Raw genomic sequence first — 26216 nt, 5'->3', positions numbered from 1 at the left:
GTTATGACTGCAGGATCAGACTACACATGGTTTGTTTGTGGTCTGTTACCATGGAGATGCATTAGGCCTCATTCATACAAATATTTTTTTTCAGGACTGTATATAATATCCACAATCTTCATAACTTCTATTGGCTAATTGTTCACCAATAATGGTCCGCACAAGGATATACCCTAATTCTTTTTTTATTTTATTTTTGCCAAACGGATTGAGGATCCATAAAACTATGGAAAGTGTCTGTAATTGCTGAAAAAATTTTCAGGACGTGTAAATAAGGCCTATTTTTTCACAAGAGCTGTGTACATATTTAAGGGAGTTGATTAATCTTTTAAAAAAAAATAAAACTATGGTCGTATGGTCGTAAGTGAATAGCGGAGGCACTCAGCGGTATTAGCAAAATATAAATTTCCTTTATTCCTTCATGTTGCAGCAAACATGAGTAGCTGATGAGTAATAGGCAACAGCTGTTTCGCACGTCGCAGCCGCGACGAAGCACGCTGCGACGTGCGAAACAGCTGTTGCCTATTACTCATCCGCTACTCATGTTTGCTACCACATGAAGGAATAAAAGAAATGTATATTTTGCTAATACCGCTGAGTGCCTCTGCTATTCTCTTGTGAGTACGATTATACTAATATTGACTGTCTGTTGTAGGAGACACCGATCCTAAGGTCTAATTCAGACGAGTGGGAGTGCCGAGGTTTATATCTCTGTTATATGTGGCAATAAAAACTATGATTATAGAAAGTGTTTTGTTAAAGGGATTGTCAAGTTTAGGGAACCCATTTTTATGTACCCTATTAGGGATATAATAATGATCATTTTTATATTAATAGTTGGGGGGGTCCTCTTTTCAGGATAGGTTATAGTGGTTGTAAAGAGCGTCTCTCACTCTGGAGGACTCGTCCTGTCCTGTATTGCACAGGCAAGCCATTGATTTGAATAGATGCCATGTAATGCTTCTTTTTTCCTGTGATGGCGCTGTAGGGAAACAAAAAAAACTTATTGCCAGATTTTCCCACAGATTACAGCTGATCACAAGGGTGAAACTTTAGGACGTGCTAATTGTTATGGGGCCCTTCTATCAAGAAGAGCGTATCCAAGTAGAGAATAAGATTATAGCAAATAATAATCTATGTCAGTGTTTCCACTGTTCTAGCTGAGGGGTCATAATTTTTTAATTAAATACCAGATCAAACTACCCAGGGATTCCTGAATCTGGGTGTAGAGGTGGGAACGTGATACTGGTCCAAGACTGTAGGATTCAGATCCCCCTTGGTCCATAGACTCGCATTCATTAACGCCTTGTATCCAGATAGCTGGAAATCCTTCTCCTGAATCCAGGGTTTTGGGCAAACAATGTAATTCTGCCCGTTCAGAAGTAGTCATCTGTTTCACGGCCTTGGACAGTGTTCTCTTGAGATATAAATAATGTATGTAAAAGGGATCTATATATTCAGAGCGGCTAAGCTTATTGTGTGGAGAGGAAAGTGGTCCGCTCTTAATAAGCTCTGCGGAGCCCCCACTGAGCGCACTTAGGATGGAAAATGTGCTGAGCTCATCATCTGCCGCCTGCACTAATATGATGAAAACAGGCCGGAGCACACCACGGCTCGTTCATCATGGTGAAACTTAACAACCCGTGCTTTATGTGTGCCTAATTGTGTGATATATTATGTGTAGTGTAAAGGGGAACTCTGCATATACAGTATATAGTTATGGCACTTGGGAAATAACACATGGATGCTTATATAATTAATTGTACTGTAACTAGAACAATAGGAGGTTGATATGAGTGGTAATCTGTACTTTAATCTGACAACTTTAGTTACGCAGAAATATTAAGTTAAAGGGGTTGTTTTTTTTTTTTGTTTTTTTTTACAGTCCCAATTTTGAGTGACCACTAGCGATGAGCGAATTTAGAGTAAAAACAAAGCGAATCACTTAGCTCGGCAATCTGCTTATCAGCCTGCTGCCTTTGAAGTCCGTGCTGCTTCGCCCTGAGTGCCTGAAAAAGCTGGATTCAGTCCTGGGAGAAGTTTCCCATGACTGGATCCAGCTTTTCCAGGCACCCGGAGTGGAGCGATTGCCGAGCTAAGTGATTCGCTTTGTTTTTACTTTAAATTTGCTCATCTCTAGTGACCACTTAAAGGGTTTTTCCCACTGTCAGGATCCCCATCAATCAGCTACAATGTGCAGGAGAATTTCTCTGCAGTGCCTCTAAAGAGAACAAGAAGCATTACACAGTGCTTATTAAAAATCAATGGGCTCTTTGTGTTATACATGGACACGATGAGTCCTCCAAAGAGAGAGAGACGCTCTTTGTAGCCTCTCTCTGCTTCAGCTGATCATGGTGATCTTTACTGAAGTACCCCCTTCTGTAATAGAGGGTTTGAAAGTGTATTTTCTAAACCAGACAGCACCTTTAAAAGGAATTATACGTTATTCCTAATCCACAAGATAGACTAGCTGATTGGTGAGAATTGGGATCCTAACTAGAAATGAGCGCAAGTCTGATCGTTCGGCATTTGATTACTGGTGGCTGAAGAAGTTAGATGCAGCCCTAAGGCTGCCTGGAAAACATGAATCCAACCATTGGCTGATCCATGTTTTCCTGGACTACCTAGGACGGCATCCAACTTCTTCAATTAACTGTAAATGCCAAACGATTGGACTCGAGCATGGTCAAGTTGTGCTAATCTCGAATCCTCACCAATCACAGGAACAGAGTTCATCAGTGGCGGCACATTTATTCATCTATTCTCCATTCAGTTTGTTTTCGGCTTCCTAAAAACATTGTCAAGCATTGAACTTTGCAACATTCAGAAGTCCCATAGATTATGAACAGAGTGGTGGTTGACATGCATACCCCCATTCAGTTGGGGGTCAATTGACCTCCATTCTTGTGATCGGGGTGGGGTCTGACCTCTGGGACCCCCACCAAACAGCTTATCTTCTAACTTTACCTCCGCTAAGGGTCAAGAAGATTTTTTTTTTTTTAATTGAGGGCAGATTGAACCTTTCCCTATTTATTTCACTACTTTTGATCGCTTGACTACAATTTTTCCTCCTGTCCCTTTCTTCTTTTCTTGAACATCCCTAAAAATAATTCTATTTAGGTATTTTTTATGTTTTCAAAAACCCATTTGATACAAACACGCAAATAAAGGCATTTATTTTTAGGCCAAGTTCACATATGTCCAGTGATCGGGAGGCACTCTGTATGGGAACACTGGATTGAAGAATCTGGATGTATTACATCCAGCTTCCTGTCTAGTAGTATATAAGCTTTAATGGGGCATGTGGGTCTTAAGAAATATTATAGACATACAGTGTTTTTGATCCACACTGAAGGTCATATATACCAGATCGCTGGACATATATGAACCCAGCTTTAGTTCTCCAATCTGTTTTTTTGTATGTTTTTTAAACTTTGTTCTAATTTTCTACTCCTGTGTTTTATAGTTCATAGTAGAATGCCACGGAAACACTCTTCTCCCACAATTCCTGGGCATGTATCGGCTAAACGTGGATGGTGTAGAGACGTATATGATTGTCACAAGGAACGTATTTAGCCATCGACTTTCTGTGTATAGGAAATATGACCTAAAGGTATGTAGAATATCTATACTGAAGTATTGTATTGATCACTAAACTATAAGAACCAGCTGTGACAAAGTGATCGCAACTTTTGTGTTGAAGCACTTTTAGGGTACAAACCCACTTGACGTATTTGCTGCATGAATCAGTCTTAAAAATAAGCAGGCAAAACGCAGGTTGGCTTTATACAATTGTTCTGCGTTAAAATACGCAATTGCGTATTTTTGAAGCGTGAAGCTTGTTGTTAGCAAAGCATCAGTTGTTAACAACCTGTGCGAAAAACGCATGTAGCTTCAGGCTTCAAAAATACGCAATTGCGTATTTTAACGCAGAACAATTGTATAAAGCCAACCTGCGTTTTGCCTGCTTATTTTTAAGACTGATTCACGCAGCAAATACGTCAAGTGGGTTTGTACCCTAAGGTGCAAATTGTTTTTTATCAGGATGTATTTGTATATTAAAGTGCCCTTTTTCCCTTCTATATGCTCAGACTTATTATTAGCTGTTTAGTGAGGCGAGCTTGCTATGTCCTTCACCAAATACCTGAATTAAAGGAATACTCTAGAGAGAAAAAACATTTTGGTGTCAGAAAGTTATACAGATTTGTAAATTACTTCTATTTAAAAAATTCAAACCTTCAAGTACTTATTAGCCGCTGTACGTCCTGTAGGAAGTGGTGTATTCTTTCCAATCTGAAACAGTGCTCTCTGCTGCCACCTCTGTCCGTGTCAGCAACTGTCCAAAGCAGGGGAGGATTTCTATAAGGATTTGCTGCTACTTGGGACAGTTCCTGACACGGACAGACGTGGCAGCAGAGAGAACTGTAGACTTGAGATTTTTAAATCGACGTAATTTACAAATCTGTATAACTTTCCAGTTCATTGGAAAAAAAAATCTGGAGTACCCCTTTCACTGCCAAACACTATGGTGCCCCAATAATGACAGCCCAAGTGCCCCCAAAACAACAAATAACATCCAGAGTGCCCCCTTACACAGTGTCACACCTTTAGTGACCATGGTGGCGTTTGTCCCTGGTATGTGCTTCCATCCGCATCGCTAGCTTATTGTTCGCATAGATCCGTTTTATTTCTGTCCTCCATATATTTACACAAACTCTAATAATACTAGTTAGTAAAATCCGATTTCTGATGGCAGCCTTTTTCTATCCTTCTCTCTTGTGGAATTTTTCAGCAATCAAGCGGAGCCGTATTCTTTAGGCCGCCATGTGACAGCCTGGGATTGTGTTCTATAAGTGAATGAGGGATGAGCAGCTTTTATTCCTGCAATCAGCACATAATGTTCACTTCAACTTTTTTTGTGAAGCCCATGAATTATTCATAGGAGCTTTCTCCAATCTAACCCCACAAATAATGATTTATTCCAGAACCGCTCATCAATAATTTCTGGATGTAGAAGAAAAGTCAAGTGTAATTGACCTTTGCGGTTAAGTCACTGCATAGTCTATAATGCTCTCCCATATACTGAGGTCCCCTCTGAATACAATACAGAGAAGGCATTCCCATCTTGGACGTAGTGATTTGCACGACAACCTAGCCATCTACTTGCTTCCTGGATACGGTCACCGTCGGCCACTTTGCCTGGTTGGGGGACCCCTTTCTACCAATAGATGGTGGTTCTGTGGCTGGGCCAGGATTGTTTGATTCCCTAATATGATGATATTAAAGTTTCTACTCAAACGTCTAGATAGGATTCTAAGTCTAGTAATTATTTACAGGTACATAGCACTTCTGCTTGCTCTCAGAGCCTTTATTTTTTGAGACAGGAAGTAGCTGACAGCCACTTCCTGTCAGCCATTTTTGCTGCCTGCTTGTTTGTCACATGACAGCAGGTTATTATATGACATTATATGACTGTCTGTGATCTGGATTCAGTGCTAAATCTACATTTACAAGTTGTTTCTAGGTCCTTACATTACAAAATGGAGGCTAAGATTGGCCTAGTTGCCACTGTATATTCACTATATATGTCTGAAAAGTTATCGGTTCCTGGAGGTCACAGCGGATGAAGGGTGCTGTTCATTTTGCCGCATATGTGTATACTCTGCTGTAAGAATATTTAGGCATCATTGAACATATACTCAGAGCTGTGTACCCAGATTTGATAAGGTAGTCAAAGTCCTGTTCCTGCTCCAACTATGGCCCCAGAGGGATTTTTAATAAACTCATAATGACAAGTACTCTTTGAGCCTTAAAGGGTTTGTCAAGCAAAGTGATCAGGCGGAGCTGAAAAAGTTAAAAAGAAAAAAAAAAAAACTGTACTCTCCTGCTCCCTGCCACTGCTGTTCTGACAATTCCCAGTCCCACTGCTCAGCACTACCTGAGGCGGGTCACTGCTGCAGGTAGTCATTGGCTGAGCAGGCACCTCCTTGTGTCAAGACAGAGATTAAGTAGTGCTGAGCATTGGGACACTGGACACCACCAAAATGACAGAGAATCATGGTAAGTGACTTCATTTTTTTTTTTCAACCCAGCCTTGTCTCTTTACAAAGCAGTTAGCTGGACAACCCCTTTTAATGACTTTGTTTTTTTTAAGTTTTTACTTTTTTTGCATTTCTGTAGCCATAATATTTAAACATTTTCATTTATGTGGCTATGTGATGCCTTGTATGCGCAGGCAAGTTATGGTGCGTTTAGACGGAACGATCGCAAAAACGATTTTTTTTAAACGATTTATCTCTTGGTCTAAACGCTGATCGTTATACAAACATAATCGTTGCTTCAAAATCGTTAAACGATCAACTGGGCGACTTATTGCTCCATAAAAACGGACCATTATAGTCTTTCACATGTTGTTTTGCTTACAAATATAATGCGTAATTTTATATATTATATATGTATGTATGTATACACTTTTTTTTTTTTTTTTTTTTACACCATTCATTTTAACACTCAATACTTTAAATTAATTCCTCAGGTTATTACTGTCATCTAAATGTTACTCAAATTATACAGTGTACTGAAAAATACAAATCACAGTACATATATTACAAAATTAGCCAATATGGATGGACTCATTTATTTCCTCTTCACACACAGGACATCTTCCTATTGTCATCAGACATAAGCCTTATTTTGGTGACAGAAGGAAGATGTCTTTTCCATCAAGGTGCCTGTCCATATCGGCTTTTTTGGGGGTCAGTAATGCACTTTAATGTGGGTTTTCTTTTATGCCTTTATAACATACGTTTATATATATATAGTTTTAATTACTCTGCTTTTCTTCTGTAGGGATCCACTGTGGCAAGAGAAGCCAGCGACAAAGAAAAGGTACCGTGCTTATTATTTGTCTTTATTAAGCAGATCTGTCTGTGGCTAAACCGTGATACCAGACACAGTCCATGTACCAATGTGATGCTGTTTCTAGACCTTTTTTCTTACCCTGGAGGATCCCTTTAAGAAATCGATCTTGTAAAACCTAATACTATGTAATGCTTGAGTGGTCAGTGCTTGCATTCTGTATTGAATCCCTGTTGCAAACACTGCCCCCGGCAGCTTTCCTTAGGCTTAAAGGGGTATTTAGGCTTAGAAAAACATAGATACTTTCTTCCAGAAACAGCACCAATCTTGTCCTCAGGTTGGGTGTGAGTTTTGTAGATCAGTTCTATTGAAGTGAATGGAGACGAATTTTAATACCACACACAACCTGAGGACAGAGGTGATGCTGTTTTTACAAGAATGTAGCTGTGACTTTTTAATCCTGGATAAACCCCTTGACACACTAAAGTGTGATTTTGATCTGTCATTAATCTTACATTGTAGAACGCAGGTAGCACACTGTTCAGTTGTGCCACAAGTGACATATATGCAGCAAATGTTCTGCCGGGATGCCTGCTCACCTGTGTGCAATGAGAGTCCAGGGTTTAATCATTACGGGCAGGCGGTGGTGGTGGGGAAATAAAGAAAAATTTATAGTCTCCTGTCCTGGTGCCCGTGCAGAGCCGCATCTCGTTCCTGCATCCCACTGGCTGTCTTCTAAGCTCCCCTCGAGCTCGTTTCGACCCGGCTGGTGGACGCCCCGCTCAGCCAGTCAGTGAGTGGGGCAGGACACCGCTGCAGTTACTGATTGGCTGAGCAGGTTAATTCCACCCATCTGGGACATCAAACCTGTGTCGTGACACCCAGGAAAAGATGGCAGCCGGCAGCGTCCGGGAGCTCGGTGATGTGGCGTGGTGCAGGCACCGGGAGCGGTTTTTGCCTTTTCCCCCTTCCCCCGTGGAAATCTGGATTTTAAAACTTTGCAAAATTGGCAAAAAGTCTTGAACAATTCTGAAGATAAAAGTAGAAAAAAAATCAAAACTGATAAAACAGCCAACCTATAACTTCCTCCCAAAATGGCAGAAAATACAGAAAAATACCCACAAATTTCATCAACATATACAGAGAATTGTGCAAGTTTGCCAAAATTACGGTAAAAAGTTTCTTATAAAAAATGAAGCCGCTGTAAAACGAGAATCCGTATTTTTTGGTCGTTCACACAAAAGCAACGTCATCAGTTGAATCCAGTTGTTCCCCTGACTGTCCCCTTATGATGTGCCACATTGTATTGAGTATTTATTGCCGATTGTCTGAAAATATGTTCTTCGGCAGCCATCCTCCACTTCATCTTAGCCGACCTCCTACAGTTGACACATTCTTGCATCTGTTTTGACTTTTTCCCTTCCCCCAGAAGATTCATTGTTCATTGATGGGACATCACTCAGGAACCCATTGCTCAGACAGATTAGTCTTCTCCACGGCATGCGAGGAAGCACTTAGCTCCCCGGTGGCCTGTCTTTTCAGAGAGGAGGTGCAGCTCCAGTATGGTATAAAATTAGTGGTTTTAGTTCAGCTTACTTCTTTTTTAGTACTGACAGTCTGGGCACGGTGCCAGGACATAAGAAGTCAGCTGCTTAGAGGAGAATTGAAAATGGAAAAAAAAGGCTAAGAAAATAAAAGACGACACATTCCCCCGGGACGGAACATCTCGCTAAATTCATTGTATTCCTTTTCGTAACATATTTTTTATCCAATCAGTGCATGTCATTGCTCGAAAATTGCTTGTTTCCCCTTGCAGTATTGCTTTTACATACTGTTACAGAACCTGAATATATGAGGAAATAACGAATACATTAACTTCAATGTAATTGTCTGCTCTAAATACAATTCAGAGTCCTCTGCAGCCATCCTATTCAGGCCTTGCAATCTCTATAAGGAATACCCTTTAAAGGATACGTCCACCAGTGATAATCTGTCACTGAATGGTCTGGCTAGCGTGTCCTCTTCTTTAAGGAGTGGCCATTTGTAGAGGCTTCTATAGTCCTGATTTGAAATCTATTACTTTGTGTTACTTCTATACAGAGCTATGTGTTTCCATAGTGACAGACTACAAACAAGTTCTGTGTAGTCTGATCCTGGAATCCTATTGGCATCCACCTGCTAACCTACAATGTTAGGAGGTATTAAGGGACTGAGGCAAGGGAGTATTATTGCTGGCTCAAGCCATGTTTAGTTAATGAAACCAGTAAATGTTAAAAGGGAAGTCCCATGAATGATTTTTTATAAATCAAATCCATCATGGGGGGGGGGGGGGGCAGCCGGACAGGCAGGAACATAACAAGCTAGTAAACTCACCCCTCCTCGTGCCTCCATAGTGCCACTCGTGGGTACTGTTAGCCAATCAGTAACTGGGACCGGACATCTCCCCAGTCACTGGTTGGCTGAGCAGGCAATTGCTCACCCGGGCCATGACATTGCAGCTGGTAGAGCCGGGTACATGACATTACCCGGTTTCCAGCAGAAGATGACAGCCGCTGCTGTGAACAGGTCCCGGGAGCGGCACAATGGAGGCACAAGGATGAGGGAGTTTACTTGTTTATTAATTTCTCACAGCCCCTTCCTGCAGTTTTTCATTTCAGTGGAACTTCCTCTTTAACATGGAACCACCATTACTGTTGACCCTGAAGCCAGAATGGTGGTACACACGCTTCAAAACGTAAAGTTGGCATGCTAAATTTTCCATAGTCAGAAGTTATCTTGCTTTCTCTTTTAGGCCAAAGAGCTGCCAACATACAAAGATAATGACTTCATAAATGACGGTCAGAAAATCTACATTGACGACAATAACAAAAAGATGTTCCGGGAGAAGCTAAGAAAGGATGTAGAGGTGAGATTTGTGGTTTTATTTAGTCTGCAATGTAGTACATCAGGTATTGAATCCATTTAGAGGTCATTGAAATCTTCCAGTGGAGTGGAGGAGCAAGTGTTCACATTACAGTGGAGCAACCAGCCAGGTTACAGCCGTTCCCTCTCCTTCGAGCCATTACCCTTAAACATGTTCGTAATATAGGTCCCCCATTCAGGACTAACTTTTGCATTTTATTATAGTTTTTGTCCCAGTTGAAGCTTATGGACTACAGCCTCTTGGTGGGTATCCATGATGTGGAAAGGGCAGAGCAAGAGGATGTGGAGAGCGAGGACAATGAAGGGGAAGAAGAAGGGGAAAGCGATGGAACGCACCCCGTTGGCACGCCACCAGACAGCCCCGGGAACACATTAAACAGCACAAAGCAACTCCCTCCCGGAGAGTTCGACCCAACCATTGATGTATATGGGATTAAAAGCCATGAAAGTAGGTTCCTATCCGGTTATCCCATATTATTCAAATTCTTCTTGTGTTGGTTAGGCAACATTTGTGTCTATGCAGTTGATGTAAGATGTAAGATGAAAAGGTTTTTCAAGAGGGACCAGTTAGGGGTAGAGATGGGCAAATCTCGAACACACTTGGGTTCATCCAAACCCAAATGTGCAGCATTTGGTTACCGGTGGCTGAAGAAGGGAAAACATGAATATGGTCTATGGCCTATGGCTGTATCCATGTTTTCCAGGCAGCCTTAAGGCGGCATCCAACTACTTCAGCCACCGGTAATCAAATGGCACACGCTGTGCTTCGAAAGGAACCAAGCATACACGAGTTGCGATCATCTCTAGGGGTTAGTGGTACTTTTTGCTTCCACCAAATGTTCCTTGGTATAGAACAATACAGGGGAATCAGTCTAGACCTCTTGATGACAGTCACAACGCTGATTTTTTTTATGTCTTACTTTACAGGTGCACCCAGGAAGGAAGTCTACTTCATGGCCATTATCGATATTTTAACTCACTATGATGCGAAAAAGAAAGCAGCGCACGCAGCAAAAACTGTTAAACATGGAGTAAGTATCGTAGCTGAAACCAAAGGGAACCTCTTCTAATTAGCCCAGTATATTTATTCCTGTTGCTTAGGTAGCGCTAACATATTCTACAGCGCTGTACAGAGCATCACTCACATTGGCCACCAATGGGGGTAACTGTTTTATCTCAGAAGAACAAAGGTGAATACATTGATCATGGACAGTTGACAGTAGTAGAGCTGTATTGGAGTCAACTTGTAGCACAAATGATCTCTTATGAGCAGTGCACCTATATTATAGAACAGAATTTACTAATCTCCAGCGCATGTTCTTCTACAGCTCCATATATAATATCAGAGAATTGCTCCCCATTACAGTTTCTGCTAAGGATGCATGATCTTTAAAGAACATTGAATGGTTTTAAAGGGGTTATCCAGGACTAAAACAAAAGCAAAACAGCTACTTTCTTGCAAAAACAGCCCCACCCCCGTCCCCAGGTTGTGTGTTGTATTACAATTAAGCTCCATTTACTGCAATGGAACTGAGCTGCAAAACCCATACCCAACCCGAGGACAAGAGTGGTGCTGTGTCTGGAAGATAGCAAGCATGCATTTATAAGGATAACCCCTTTAAAGGAAATCATGCTTGGAATTCTTGGAGGTCGTGTGAGCTGCAATATGCACCCCATCTCCCTCTTCCCTGCTTTGACTGATTTAAAGGGGTTATCCAGCGCTACAAAAACATGGCAACTTGCTTCCAGAGGCAACACGACTCTTCGCTCCAGGTCGGGTGCGGTTTGCAATTAAGCTCCATTCACTTCAATGGAACTAAGTGGCAAACCCCACCCAAACTGGGGACAAGAGCGGTGCTGTCTCTGGAAGAAAGTGGCCTTGTTTTTGTAACGTTGGATAACCCCTTTAATATACAAGGTTTAATGATAGAAGTCACACTCTGTGCATCAGTCACACGGAGTGGGGATGAGGCAGGCATGCTGCAACTCGGCAACATCTCCTTGACCCTTGAGCTCTGAGCATGATATAAAGCAGATAGTCAATCCATACCATATAAATTTTGATGGTCTGGTCACAAAAATGGCTGGGCTGTGTCCTTTGAAATGATGCATGCCTTTTGCCATTATAGTCTATATTTGCTTTTCCATATATCATTGGAGGGGGGGGGGGGTCCTAATGTGAGTATTTATGGTTGGGATACTTCTTTAAAGGGGTTATCTTGGCCGCTTTCTTCCAGAAACAGCACCATTCTTGTCTTCAGTTTGGATGTAGGGTTTTACAGCTCAGTTCCATTGCAGTGAATGGAGTTGTAATACTACACACAACCTGAGGACAAGGGTGGCGCTCTGCTTTTTTTTTTCCTTTTTTTTTTTTTTTTAAACTTGTGGTGAAAATAGGCGGTCCATCTCTTACTTGTATTACCAATACCATCGTTGTCTCATTCCTTCTCTTCTTTGCAGGCCGGTGCGGAGATTTCCACCGTTAATCCTGAACAGTATTCTAAGCGCTTCTTGGACTTTATTAACAACATCCTGACGTAACGTCTTCTGACACCAGACGGGTTCTAGGAGACGAGACTGACGTTGATGCAATATGGGTGGAAAGACAGACAAGACCGGGCTGTAACTTATGCTCACCATGCAGACAAAGACCCCCCCCACCCCCACCCCCAAAGTAACTTACATCTTCTGGCAAAGATGAACCTGTGTATTTGGAAGGGGGGGGGGGAGGGGAAACTTACTAATATCCGTCGCTTCCTGGCATAGTCCTAGTTATTTTTTACTTTTTTGATGTTTCCATTGAAGAATGAAATCTGAAATCTGCTTTACAAAGTTGCACAAACAAAAATAAAATCATAATAAAACCTATAATGCACAGACGCAAGAAGAAGCCACATAAAAAAAAGTCAATGGATGAAGAGTATGGAACCCAACAGAGAAAAAAAGGTGCATGTGAAGTCGGTATGAAACGATGGAACGGTAAACTGTAGATCAGTTTATTTTATTTTTTATTATTTTTTTATTAGATTGACAGTATTCATTGCAGATAATATAAAAGAGGAAAAAGAGAACGTTTCGGATCTGCAATACATGACTGGTGGCGGAGTCCTGGGATCGGGGATGGAGACTGCTGGGAGCATTGATGCCATATTGACAATGTACACAAAGTCTTTACACTTTTTGCCACAATAATCTGCACTTCACTTTACCAGGGATTTGCATTGTCTTTTTTTTTTTTCTCCGGAAGTGTCGCTGCTGTCGCCGTACCATCCACCTTAATGTTACTGAGACATACCTGCTTGCATAGTTTTTAGACCAAGTACCAATAACCTGTTGATTCTTCTTTAGCTTTCAGACAGGTCGGGCCATCTTGGAGATTGATAAAAAAAAAAAAAGAACAACTGTTTACATTGTAACTGGAGGGCATTTCTCTACATGTTCTCGAGTCTGTGATATTCATGTCTGTATCCAGTACGTTCAATAGACTTTTTCAATTTACGTGTTACAAAAAAACAAGAAAAAAAAACACACCAACAGCATCGAACAATGAAGTGGATTCGGTGTCCAGACGCTTTTAACGTCTTGCTAATTTTGTCATTTTTGTCCTTACAAGGTTACATTTCCCTGATTTCTGTTACAATATTACCAGTAAATTAATAAAAACAACTTGAAACTGCATACATTTTTTTTTCCCCTAAGGATGATGTATTGCTATTTTTAAAGCTTAGTCCTATGCCTTTTATAATAGACATGATGCACTTAAAGGGGTATTCTGCTCAGGTAAAATACATGTTGAATCCTCCAAGAATACCTCCTGCAGATTTAAAATTTGTTCTATACTTATTATCTTTTCAGTCTCCTTCCCCCAGCTCTGAGCTGCTGTTTTCTGCTGAAGACACAGAAAACTGTGTGTGAGCTTTTCTCTCTGTCTTCGCTGTCATCTCCCTCCTGCCTCCCTGGCCAGCTGTCTCTGCACTCTGTAATGCCAGGAGGGTTAATCACAGTGAGATCAGCAGCAACTTGACCTCAGATTAACCCTCCTGGCATCACAGAGTACAGAGATAGCCAGTCAGGGACACTGTTTACGAGTTGTCTCGGAAGAGAAAGGCGAGGAGGGAATTCAAAGACAGAGTGAACAGCTCACATACAGTTTTCTGTGTCTTCAGCAGAAAGCAGCAGCGCAGAACGGGGGGGGGGGGGGTAGGAGACTGAATAGGTAATAAGCATAGAACGAGTTGTTAGTCTCCAGGAGGGGGATGGTTCAACATGTATTTTACCTGAGCAGAATGCCCCTTTAAATGGAACCTGTCATATTGAAAATACAGTCCAGTCTGCAGTCATCTTGTTATAGATCAGCAGGAGCTGAGCAGATTGATATATAGTTTGATGGGAAAAGTATCATTTTCATGGAAATCTCATTGTCAACTAAGTAGTCAAGTGGGCGGTTCTACTCAGGAATTAACACCTTTCTATATATCCACACTTATATGCAGATAGCTGTCAGGACTTCCCACTTGACTACTTAACCCAGAATGAGCAGAGGTTTCCATGAAAAAAAAAATTATATGGTTTTGTGCTGGGATAGCTAGTAGTTTATTCATGGAAACCTCAAGAAGTCAAGTGGGTGGTCCCACCCAGTGACTGACAGCTTTATCTGTATGCACACTTATACACAGATAGCTGCCAGTCAATTAGCAGGACCACCCACCCGACTTAGCCCAGAATGAGCAGAGGGTTTACTAGTTTTTCCTGGAACTTTTCCCACAAAACCAAGTATCACTCACTTAGACTCGATCTTTGATGCGCAGGCTCCACTGACCATAACAACTAGGGACTTAAAGGGATTTTCCTGAACTAGATGGCTGTTTTGGTCCCTTCCAACAATCAACTGACTAAAAGGAGCTCCTAATTTGCTTGGAGTGATTTTCCGACCAAACAAGAACCCCATAAATCGACCCCCACTAAAAAATATTAGCTCTATGTTATAATCGCCACCCAGTCTTGTGTTATCCATTATGAAGTCACCTGTTGCTAAGGATGATGACATCACAGCTCACAGACCTTATTATATCACAGTCATGTGAATGCCATCTCATTGTATTGTAGTAGATCAGCGAGGATACATGAAAGGTAAGCACAACAAAAAGGTATTACAATTTTATCAAAATTGCTTTATGGGATTATTTAATGCTGGAAAACTCCTTAAAGGGATTCTAGTAGAAACCTCACCCATACTAACCTGTTAGTATGTGCAGATTGGCCCCGCAACACTGAGAAGAATGCTGTGCTACATTTGTCAAGTCTGTGCTACAGTTACGGGTATATTGCCTTAAAACCTGATATGCAAATGAGCTTCCTTGGTGTACTGGAGGCGGAGCCAGCATCCCTGTGCATCGGTTTTCAATGACGCTGCTTCATCACTATTCATAATAATTAAGGTGTTATGTTACTCCCAGCCTGAATTATCGTTAATATTGATGAGGGGGCATCATTCATGGACTGGAAACTGGTGTGCAAGGACCACCCCCAGTGCACCATGGAAGCTCATTTGCATATAATGCAAAACAGAAAGCTGTATTGTGGAGTTGCCTTTCGCTCAAAGTGCCATATTTTTCTGACAAAACAGTTGGTAAATAACAAAATTATACAGTCGGGGGTGTGAATGACTACTAGATGGCCCCTGACTGTATAATCCAGCCCATCACTAGATACCAGTGAACTCGATTTTGATCATTGTAGTAGCTATCTGTTAAAGGGGTTATCCAGGATTATGGGAAGCACAGCTACTTTCTTCTAAAAATGGTGCCACCCCTGTCCTCAGGTTTTGTGGGGTATTACAACTTGGCTCCAAAAAAAAGTGAGCTGCAAAACCCACACCCAACCTGAAAGAAAGTGGCCATGTTTATCTAAACTCCTTAAAGTGAACTGTCAGACAAATTATAAAACCGCATATCTCAGAAATGAGAGGGTGCATTAAGAAACCGTAAAAAAAAAATTGTATAATCAGAGCAACACAAGCAATTTAAAGGGGAACTCTGGATAAGAAAATCTTGTTTTATAATAAAAGTACATTAAAAGTTATATAGATGTGTCTATACAATGTATTACTGTATCTGTACAGTTCTGCCACACTGGTAGCTGATAGAAATCCAGGAAGTGAAAAAAAATGGCCCCTGTGCCAATCCACTTTGTCTTCTGCTCCTTATGTTTTCCCACCTTAGGAGGCAAATCTTCCATGCCTCTGTCTCACATTGTGTGTGTTTGCTGAGCACAGGCTGATGATGCAGACTGGGGGCAGGGCGTGATGTCACAGGAGGCGCGGCTGGATTCACCATCTCTGACCGTCCAGAAGCAGCTGCAGCACTAATTTTACTGATGGTAATGGGTGGGGTCTGTGATGATCACATGAGGGAAAGCATTGCATTCTGGGAAATGCAAAACCAGGAAGAACAGAAACACAAAACAGAGCAACCCCCCCCCCCCCCCCCAAACAAATGGATTTTTGGTAGTTTCAAAACTGGGATAAGTAGGTAAGTAATGTGTCATGCTTCTGCAGAAGTTTCATTTTTTTTAATCTCTACCTGGAGTTTCCCTTTAATGGTAGTAAAGCATTTTGGGTTAGTCACAGGTCACATGTAAGCATCTAAAGAGAAATATATATTAGACGAGGTGAAAGATGCCTGTGCAGTGCTAGAAGTGACAGATTGGTGGCTGCGTCCAGTCCATAAGCTTTAATTGGCACCTGATGCCATCGGAAAGGGGTTATTCAGGCGTTAAAAAAAAAAAAAAAAAAAACATGGTTGATTTTTGTTTTTTCCCCCCAGAAACAGCACCTCTCCTGTCCTCAGTTTGAGTGTGGTTAGGCAGTTCAGTTCCATTGAAGTAAATGCGGCTAAACTGTAATACCACACACGACCTGAGGACAAAGGGTGTCGCTGTTTTGCAGGAAAACAGCTGTGCTTTTCCCAGATAACCCCTTTGATTTTAGTTTAGCATGTTTTCACACAAAAAGTTAATTAGGTTTTTAATTGCAATTATTAAATACAATCCAAAAATGGGAAAAGATGTCCTGATCTCTCCTTTTTCTTACATGGCCTCTATTTATCAACTCCTGCCTTTGTATTCAATAATCGCAATAAAAAAAAAAAAACTGCACAAACTATTACGTTTTTATACACGGGACCTGGCCAGGAAAAACAATATTTTTCTTTCTCAAATTATAACTTAAAAGCAGAATTTTGTTTGAGTTTTCTTTGTCAAACATTAGAATTCGTCTGAGGACCTGGAACAAGTGTCACAAATAGAAGAAATCCTATCGCTATCTGTTTGGATATACAGCTGTAGTGACGTGCTGTGTGCCTGTATTACATACTGTACATTAGTTTTGCTATTATGTGTTAGGCTGGGATCACACTACTTTTATTTATTTTTTTTATGCTTTTTTGCAAAAACGGATGCATTTGTGTGCATCCGTTTTGATCCGTTTTTCCATTGACTTCCACTATGGAAAAAAAAGGATCAAGACGCATCCGTTTTTTTTTTTTTTTTTTACGTCAACTGCATTTTAGTTTAGGTTAAAAGGATGTGTTTTGATCCGTTTTTTTCGTAAAGGAAGTCAATGGAGAAATGGATCAAAACGAATGCACTCAAATGCATCTGTTTTCCATCCCTTTTTATGGATGAGAAAAAAAAGTAGTGTGAACCTAGTCCTAGGCTACATTCACACGTCAGCATATTTTCAAGTATGAAAATTTAGAACCTCTTTTTAATCTGCAAAAAGATCATCCGTAGTGTGTTCCGTATTGTAATCCGTTTTTTGCGGATTGACAAATAAAGGTGTAGTAAAGAAAAAAAAAGGGGGGGATTACGGATCATATTACAACCTGTGCTATTTTTTTCTGCAGGAAGTGTGGATGCGCAAATTTACTGGATGTATGAATAGATCCATTAGAAATTGATGGGTTGTAATGGATGCTGTGTGTCCTGGGCAATGAAAACGGATGAAAAATACTGATGTGTGAATATAGCCTTAGGCTAAGTGCATACTAAGGCTATATTCACACGTCCGTTGTTCTGCAATTGCGGACAGAACATAGAACCTATGGTATTCAATGGCCCCGTTCACACGTCCATGTCGATCTATGCCGCAAAAAAAAGGACATGCTGTAATACGGACCGCATTTTGCGACACGGATCACTACACTAATGAAGCGTCAATGTAGTGCTCCGTGATGCACATTCGTAGTGCGGTCACGGGCTGTAGTGCGGATGTGTGAATGTAGCCTAAGTTTTTGTAATATGTTTTTTTCCATCATTTTTTTGCAAAAAACGGATGCTTTTGTGTGCATCCGTTTTGATCCATTTTTCCAATGACTTCCATTATAAAAAAAAAAAAAAAAGATCAGTTTTTTTTTAGCGGACACAAAAATAAGGTTGACTACGTTTTTGTGTAAGTAAAAAAAAAATAAGCATCCCTTTTGATCCGGATTTTTTTATAATGGAAATCAATGGGAAAACGGATCAAAACAGATGCACACAAAGGCATCCGTGTTTTTACAAAAAACAGATGGAAAAAATGGATTGTAAAGTGGTGTGAACCCAGTCTTATTCTCTATACTTTTGCCAAAGTATTTGACCCTGATCTCGCTAATTGATCCAGTATTTGTGTTTGCCAGCCTGCCACCCTCCAGTTGTTTCAAAACTACAATTCCCATCATGCCCCAGAAGCTATCTGTTCTTGAGTTACTTTTAGGATCTATGTGACCTTTGCCTGTGATGGAGCAAACACACCTGGCCACACGGGGGAGACAAACAACCAATCCTGCAGAAGCTTCTCGGTGTGAGGCTGAAGAACACAATCATGACAGCGTTACAGACACTAATCTGCAAGGAAATTTGAGGGAGTTCAATTTCATTTTCAAACAATCTAAAAAGTGAAATAAATTACAAAATTCGGTTTGCAGGTTTCTGAGAAACTGCTACTAGATCAATAAGATCACGTCCTTTGAAAAAAATATATATATACACTCACCGGCCACTTTATTATGTACACCTGTCCAACTGCACGTTACCACTTAATTTCTAATCAGCCAATCACATGGCGGCAACTCAGTGCATTTAGGCATGTAGACATGGTCAAGACAATCTCCTGCAGTTCAAACCGAGCATCAGTATGGGGAAGAAAGGTGATTTGAGTGCCTTTGAACGTGGCATGGTTGTTGGTGCCAGAAGGGCTGGTCTGAGTATTTCAGAAACTGCTGATCTACTGGGATTTTCACGCACAACCATCTCTAGGGTTTACAGAGAATGGTCCGAAAAGGAAAAAACATCCAGTGAGCGGCAGTTCTGTGGGCGGAAATGCCTTGTTGATGCCAGAGGTCAGAGGAGAATGGGCAGACTGGTTCGAGCTGATAGAAAGGCAACAGTGACTCAAATAGCCAACCGTTACAACCAAGGTAGGCAGAAGAGCATCTCTGAACGCACAGTACGTCGAACTTTGAGGCAGATGGGCTACAGCAGCAGAAGACCACCCGTTACTAGCATGGTGTACCTAATAAAGTGGCCGTATATAGTGGAGTGTATATTAATCATTGTACCATATTCTCAGGGTCCCCCCAGCTTGTAGCTCAGTTGTTTCTATTATAAAATAGGCCTTATAAAAAAATTTAAAGGAAAAGTCCAGCCACATGATTTTTTTCTTTTTCCGAACGGCAAGGCACAGGGGAAATATAAAAAAATAGTACTCACCTACCCAGTGCTGGATTTCCGCTCCCACCGGGGTCTGGGATGTCCATCAGCTGGGACAGGCTCATGACATCATCAAAACCCAAGGGAAAATGCCTTCCAGCAGGGGTCCCAGAGCCATTCAGGCGGTGCATCGCGAAAATGGAGAGGTAAGCAATGCTTGATTGTTATTGCAAAACTACAATTCCCATCATGCTTGAACAGCCAAAGCTTTAGCTGTGGCTGTTCAGGCATGATGGGAATTGTAGTTTTGCAACAGCTGGAGGGCCTGAGTTTGACACCTATGATCTAGAGTTTTCTTATAGGACATGTAGCCTGCAGTAACATTAAGCTATAATAACTGTGTACAAAATGATGGACGTGTCTTTTTTTCAACCGTATTAACTATGTAACTATTAATTATGTAATACCGTACCGTGTACCGTATTCAGTCATTTCCAAATCTGGCTAAAATTAATCGGCGGCATATGTTATGTATTACGGCAAGCCGCAGTTTGGAGACCCATGTGTTACACCATTCCCTCATATTGTGCACAATGTTGCAGTGCATTTCTTGAAGGGGTTATCCAGTGCTACAAAAACATGGCCACTTTCTTCCAGAGACACCACTCTTGTATCCAGATTGGGTGCAGGTTCTGAAACTCACCTCCATTGAAGTGAATGGAGCTTAAAGGGGTTATCCAGCGCTACAAAAACAAGGCCACTTTTCCCCCTACTGTTGTCTCCAGTTCAGGTGTGGTTTGCAATTAAGCTCCATTTACTTCAATGGAACTGAGTTTCAAAACCACACCCAATCTGGAGACAACAGTAGGGGGAAAGTGGCCATGTTTTTGTAGCGCTGGATAACCCCTTTAACTGCAACCCACACCTGAACTAGAGACAAGAACAGTGCTATCTCTGGAAGAAGGTGGCCATGTTTTTGTAGCATTGGATAGCCCCTTTAAATAAGGGGTAGGGAACCCTAGCTTGCCAGCTGTTGCAAAACTACAACTCTCGTCATGCCTGGACAGCCACCGGGCATGATGGGAGTTGTAGTTTTGCAACAGCTGGAGAGCCAAGGTTCCCTACCCCTGATTTAAAGGGTCTTTCTTCCTGTTTTAAATGGTAGGGTTGGGGTGTTTCCAGAATGAACATGCTAAAAGAAAGGACAATGGTGGGTGTCCAGGATTCATTGGGTACAGTCCAAGCACATCCTATATGGCAGCCGGACCATCTAATGGCAGTGGTCTCTTGTAATGGAATAGTGTGCAACAAAGCCAGTGCCTCGTGAGATCAATGGATATTGTGTGTTCACTATTTGCACTATATCATATAAGACAGTGGTTATCTTCAGACACATAATATACTATATACTAAGGGGGAGATTTATCAAACATGGTGTAAAGTGAAACTGGCTCAGTTGCCCCTAGCAACCAATCAGATTCCACCTTTCATTCCTCACAGACTCTTGGAAAATGAAAGGTGGAATCTGATTGGTTGCTAGGGGCAACTGAGCCAGTTTCACTGTACACCATGTTTGATAAATCTCCCCCATAGTGTTTAACAATTATATATTTAGTGCAGAGATCCATGTCACTTTGCGATCATCATTGGTCAGTGATCAGCTGGGTCATAAATGGCTGCCTGTCCCTTTAAGCAGTCAGTCTTGTGTGTCAGTAGTTTACAGCCCCAATCAGCAGCCATAAACTTGTCAGGCCCATAGAGCTGCTGATGGCCGATCAGATACACCTATTGTGTTCCTCCTATCACATTAACCTCACATAGGGAATTAATGTCTCTGCCACTGTTTTATTGCTCTGACCTGGTCACTAAAAAGTATTTTTTCTCTATCCTAAAGGGCAATGGTGCTGTAATTGTGGCTTATTTATAGCCAACCCCAGATAGCCTGTAAGATGTATCTCCTCGCTGTTATCACGTATCCACAAAGACAAGAGGGTTAGGCAGCATTCACACGTTCCGTAAAATTGACCGTGACCAGATATGTGACCACAAACAATTTTAGGGGCCATTGAACCCAAGGAATCGATTCAGATCATCAGTTCCAGGAAAAAAATAGGACTTGTCATAATTCGGACGTAATCACGACACGGATTAGCCAATAGAAGTCTATGGGATCCACAGACCCCACAACCGTGAAAAACGTGGATCAAATTGAAGCAAACTACTCACGGAATAAAAATAGCAGAAGGGGAAAAACAATGTGTGAATAAGGCCTTAGAATGATTTATAGAGAGATTATTATTTATTTATAAAGCGCACTTAATTCCAGAGCACTATACAGGCTACAAGGGTAACAAACAAGAACATTACAAGATCAAAACACATTACATGAAGGCAGATGGCAGACTGGTACATGGGGAAGAGGACCCTGCCCGTAAGGGCTTAGAATCTATAAAGATCCCCACAATTTAACGTTACCCCCTATCCAGGTTGGATTTTAAGGCCTGATCCTTTTGTTCTTGAAGGGATAGGCTGCCGCCAGAGCTCTCTGCCAGCGGATACTTCTCCTCTCCCATACTAGAGTGAAAAGAGGTAGTTAAAAAAGATAGTTCACGTAAAAAAAAAAAACTTTCAAATCAACTGGTCCCAGCATGTGTCAGAGATTTCTAATTACTTATCAGCTGTTGTATGTCCTGTGGGAAGTGTTGTATTCTTTCCAATCTGACGCAGTGCCCTCTGCTGCCACCTCTGTCTATGTCAGAAACTGTCCAGAGCAGCAGCAAATCCCCATAGAAAACCTCTCCTGCTTTCCACACTGGAAAGAATACACCACTTCCTGCAGGACATACAGCAGCTAATAAGTACTGGAAGACTTCCGTGTTTTGTTTTGTTTTTTGTTTTGTTTTTATAGAAGTAACTTCTATAATCTCTGGCACTTGCTGGGACCAGTTGATTTGAAGGACTTTTGTGTGTGTGTATAAACTACTCCTTTTACATCAGCTAAACTCACCAATGTCAGCTGGACCAGGCATCCATGTATTGTGCATTAGGTGTCCATATTACACACAGTAAAGGACTCTCTACTAGCCCACTAGCCACCAGTTTTAGTTTTGAATCACCAGTTTTTCATTGTTTTTCCTTTTGTTTAGTTTTTTAGCCAAAGCCAGAAGATTAAGTGAGAATTTCTACTACTTCTTGCAGGATCCGCTTCAGGTTTTGAGTCCAAAACACTGCAGAGTTGCTTAACCCACCATGATATTATATAACACTGCAGAGTTGCTTAAGCCACCATTATATAACATTGTAGTAGATTTTATTGTTGCTTGTCATTTTAATCTGCCTGCTTCACACATGCTGGAGCTTCATTGCATTAACACAATGAAAGATGTCTGGAAGGCAATGAAATATTTAAGTACTTAATGAGAATCTGTCACTAGGTTTATGCTGTCTTACATGAGGGGAGCATAAACTAGTGACAGAAATGCTGAACAGATCTGTGTATCACTTACATCATTCTGTTCAGTCGTTCTCCTGATATGCAGGAGAATAGGATTCTTGCCACACCCCTCCCCCTTCCTCCAGCTGCTGATTGACAGTTGACTGCCTATACATAGCATGGATAGGTATTTGCCAATCAGCATCTGGTGGGCGGAGTTTTCTGCTTCTCATGAATATCCAGGACTACTGGGCTCATGCACATAATGGAGAGGACTACTTATTGTCCATGTTATTTAGGAGGATATCTCTGAACCAGCTACACAGAACAATGTAAGTGATACATCATTCTGTTCAGCTTCTCTATTATTATTATTATTATTATTATTATTATTATTATTATTATTATTATTATTATTATTATTATTATTTATTTATTTATAAAGCGCCCTTAGTTCCAGAGCGCTATACAATAGATAGGCAACAGGCAGGAACAATACAAGATCAGAAAACATTACGTGAAGGCAAAAGATAGACTGGTACATGGGGGAAGAGGACCCTGCCCGCCAGGGCTCACAATCTATGGGGTATAGGGAGAGAAACAGGAGGTAAAGTGCAGCCATTCAAGTGTGATGCAGAGTTATTGTAGGTTGTAGCCTAGTTTGAAGAGGTGGGTTTTCAGGTTACTTTTGAAGGACTTGATGGTGGATGAGAGACGGATGTGTCGGGGTAGCGAGTTCCAGAGTATGGGGGAGGCTCGGGCAAAGTCTTGGAGGCGGTTGTGCGAGGTACGAACAAGGGGGGAGCGGAGACGGAGGTCACTGGAGGATCGAAGGTTGCGTGAGGGACGGTAGCGGGATATCAGGTCAGAGATGTACGGAGGGGACAGGTTGTGGATTGCCTTGTATGTCATGGTCAACAATTTAAAGTCAATACGTTGGGCAATGGGGAGCCAGTGGAGGGATTGGCAGAGGGGAGAGGCTGAGGCAAAGCGAGGGGAAAGGTGGATTAGTCGGGCAGCAGAGTTAAGGATAGACTGGAGGGGATCAAGGGAGTTAGCTGGAAGGCCAGAGAGGAGGATGTTACAGTAGTCCAAACGGGAGATAATGAGAGCATGGACCAGCAGTTTGGTGGAGTCAGGGGTGAGGAAAGAGCGGATTCTGGAAATGTTTTTGAGGTGAAGGCGGCAGGAGGTGGTCAGGGCCTGAATATGTCGTTTAAAGGACAGGGCAGAGTCAAAGGTGACGCCAAGGCAGCGGACTTGGGGGACAGGGGACAGAGTACAGCCATTGATAGTGATTGACAGATTAGAAGGCGGGGTGGAGCGAGATGGGGAAAGATGATAAGTTCTGTTTTGTCCATGTTGAGTTTTAGAAAGCGGGAGGAGAAGAAGGAGGATATGGCCGATAGACACTCTGGAATCCTGGATAGCAAAGAGGTGACATCCGGACCAGAGAGATAGATCTGGATGTCATCGGCATAAAGATGGTACCTGAAGCCATGGGATTCTATGATATGTCCCAGGCCAGAGGTGTAGATGGAGAAGAGAAGAGGCCCGAGTACAGAGCCTTGGGGAACACCAACAGTAAGGGGACGAGGAGAGGAGGTGGTGTGGGAGTGGGAGACACTAAAAGTGCAGTTGGAGAGGTAAGAGGAGATCCAGGAGAGAGCTAGGCTAGTGACACCAAGGGATGAGAGGAGCACAGAGTAGTGGCGCAAGGTTTTGGCAGTCAGCAGGTCATTGGCCACTTTGGTGAGGGCAGTTTCTGTGGAGTGGTGGGAGCTGAAATCGGATTGCAGGGAGTCAAAAAACAAGTTGGATGAAAAATGTGAGGAAAGTTCATGGTAGACATGTTGTTCCAGGAGTTTTGAGGCAAAGGGGAGAAGCGAGATGGGGCGGTAGCTAGATAAGGAGGTAGGGTCAAGGGATGGCTTTTTGAGGATGGGTGTGATGGTTGCATGTTTATATGGAGATGGGAAGATGCCAGAAGTTGAAGCTTTTTTTATCACTAGTTTATGCTAACCTTACACTTTAAATTAAATGATACTGTAACATAATGAAAATGCAATGTGTGATCACAGTCTTCTAGTTCTTTATATACTTATCTATGATTTCCCAATAATCTAGAATATTTTAAGAATTGCATTACCCACATCTCCCAGTAATGTATTACTGGGAATATATGAAGTAATGCCTCATCAGTAAATAGTATATACCACTAATAGCATGTGTATAGACAGCCAGCATTCATCTCTACGTGCATTAGGCAGTCATAACTAATAAAACGATCTATCTATCTATCTATCTATCTATCTATCTATCTATCTATCTATCTATCTATCTATCTATCTATCTCCTATCTATCTATCTCCTATCTATCTCCTATCTATCTATCTATCTATCTATCTATCTATCTATCTATCTATCTATCTATCTATCTATCTCCTATCTATCTATCTCCTATCTATCTATCTATCTATCTATCTATCTATCTATCTATCTATCTATCTATCTCCTATCTACTTTTTTTATCAGCCCTATTGGCAGGGTATATGTAATTTTATCTTTAGTTATGCACCATTTTAAACCAGTTTTTCCTAACAGAACAGAAATTTTTCATTTATATTTAGGTAATTTTGGAGACCACATAGACCACCCAGGACACACCAGGGGAAATGAAATGACTAGCACTTCCTGGTGAATGTGTTCCTCTACTCCATAAATTAAAGGCCCAACTCACCTTATAGGAGCAGGAGCAGCAGGGTAAATCAGCCGCCCAGGGCCCCATACGCTGCTCCTCTAATGGATAAAACATAGCTGGAATACCAATAAAACCATTAGGAAATATCTAATAAAGAATGAATTTTAAACTCATTGCGGGGTTTCCCAGGAAAACATTTAACATTCCAGACATCCCAGGATGCCAGATCCAGAAAGGAAAGGGTTACCCTAGTCATTTACTCCACCCTAATGGGCTCCATCCAAATCCTAGAGCAGAAGCTATTAACCCTGTCAGGGGCAGAATGGAACGTTCTCTTAGTAGCAGATAGTATACTAACAGCAAAAATGCAAGCAATAAATATATATATATAGAGAGAGAGTTATTGACAGAACATAAATATATATATTACTAACTCTGTCCTATAGCTATCATGTATCATATCTATCTAAGTATATAGATCACCGCAGCACATATACCTGTATACCCAGCACCATAGGTCACAGGGCTGCAAACTGTTGGCACCAAAGTTTTTTTTGTTTGTTTTTTTTTTTTAGAAGTAGTGCTGCATCTCATTTATTTTTTTTTCTATTTATC

The 26216-nt window shown here is 41.5% G+C and overlaps 1 protein-coding gene across 1 annotated transcript in view; it reads left to right on the top strand.

Moving 5' to 3' along the window:
• Positions 1-13456, top strand: part of PIP4K2A (phosphatidylinositol-5-phosphate 4-kinase type 2 alpha) — a 110979-nt gene extending 97523 nt beyond the window's left edge. Inside the window, exons 6-11 of the mRNA XM_069959056.1 lie at positions 3467-3613; positions 6850-6888; positions 9650-9763; positions 9985-10228; positions 10708-10811; positions 12241-13456. Of these exons, the coding sequence (XP_069815157.1) occupies positions 3467-3613; positions 6850-6888; positions 9650-9763; positions 9985-10228; positions 10708-10811; positions 12241-12321 (729 nt within the window). The 3' untranslated portion in view covers positions 12322-13456. The remainder of the gene's footprint in view (positions 1-3466; positions 3614-6849; positions 6889-9649; positions 9764-9984; positions 10229-10707; positions 10812-12240) is intronic.
• Positions 13457-26216: the final 12760 nt, after the last annotated feature.

Source organism: Dendropsophus ebraccatus, chromosome 2, assembly GCF_027789765.1.
Source record: "Dendropsophus ebraccatus isolate aDenEbr1 chromosome 2, aDenEbr1.pat, whole genome shotgun sequence".
Classification (NCBI taxonomy): domain Eukaryota; kingdom Metazoa; phylum Chordata; class Amphibia; order Anura; family Hylidae; genus Dendropsophus; species Dendropsophus ebraccatus.
This window is presented reverse-complemented; position numbering and strand designations above follow the sequence as displayed.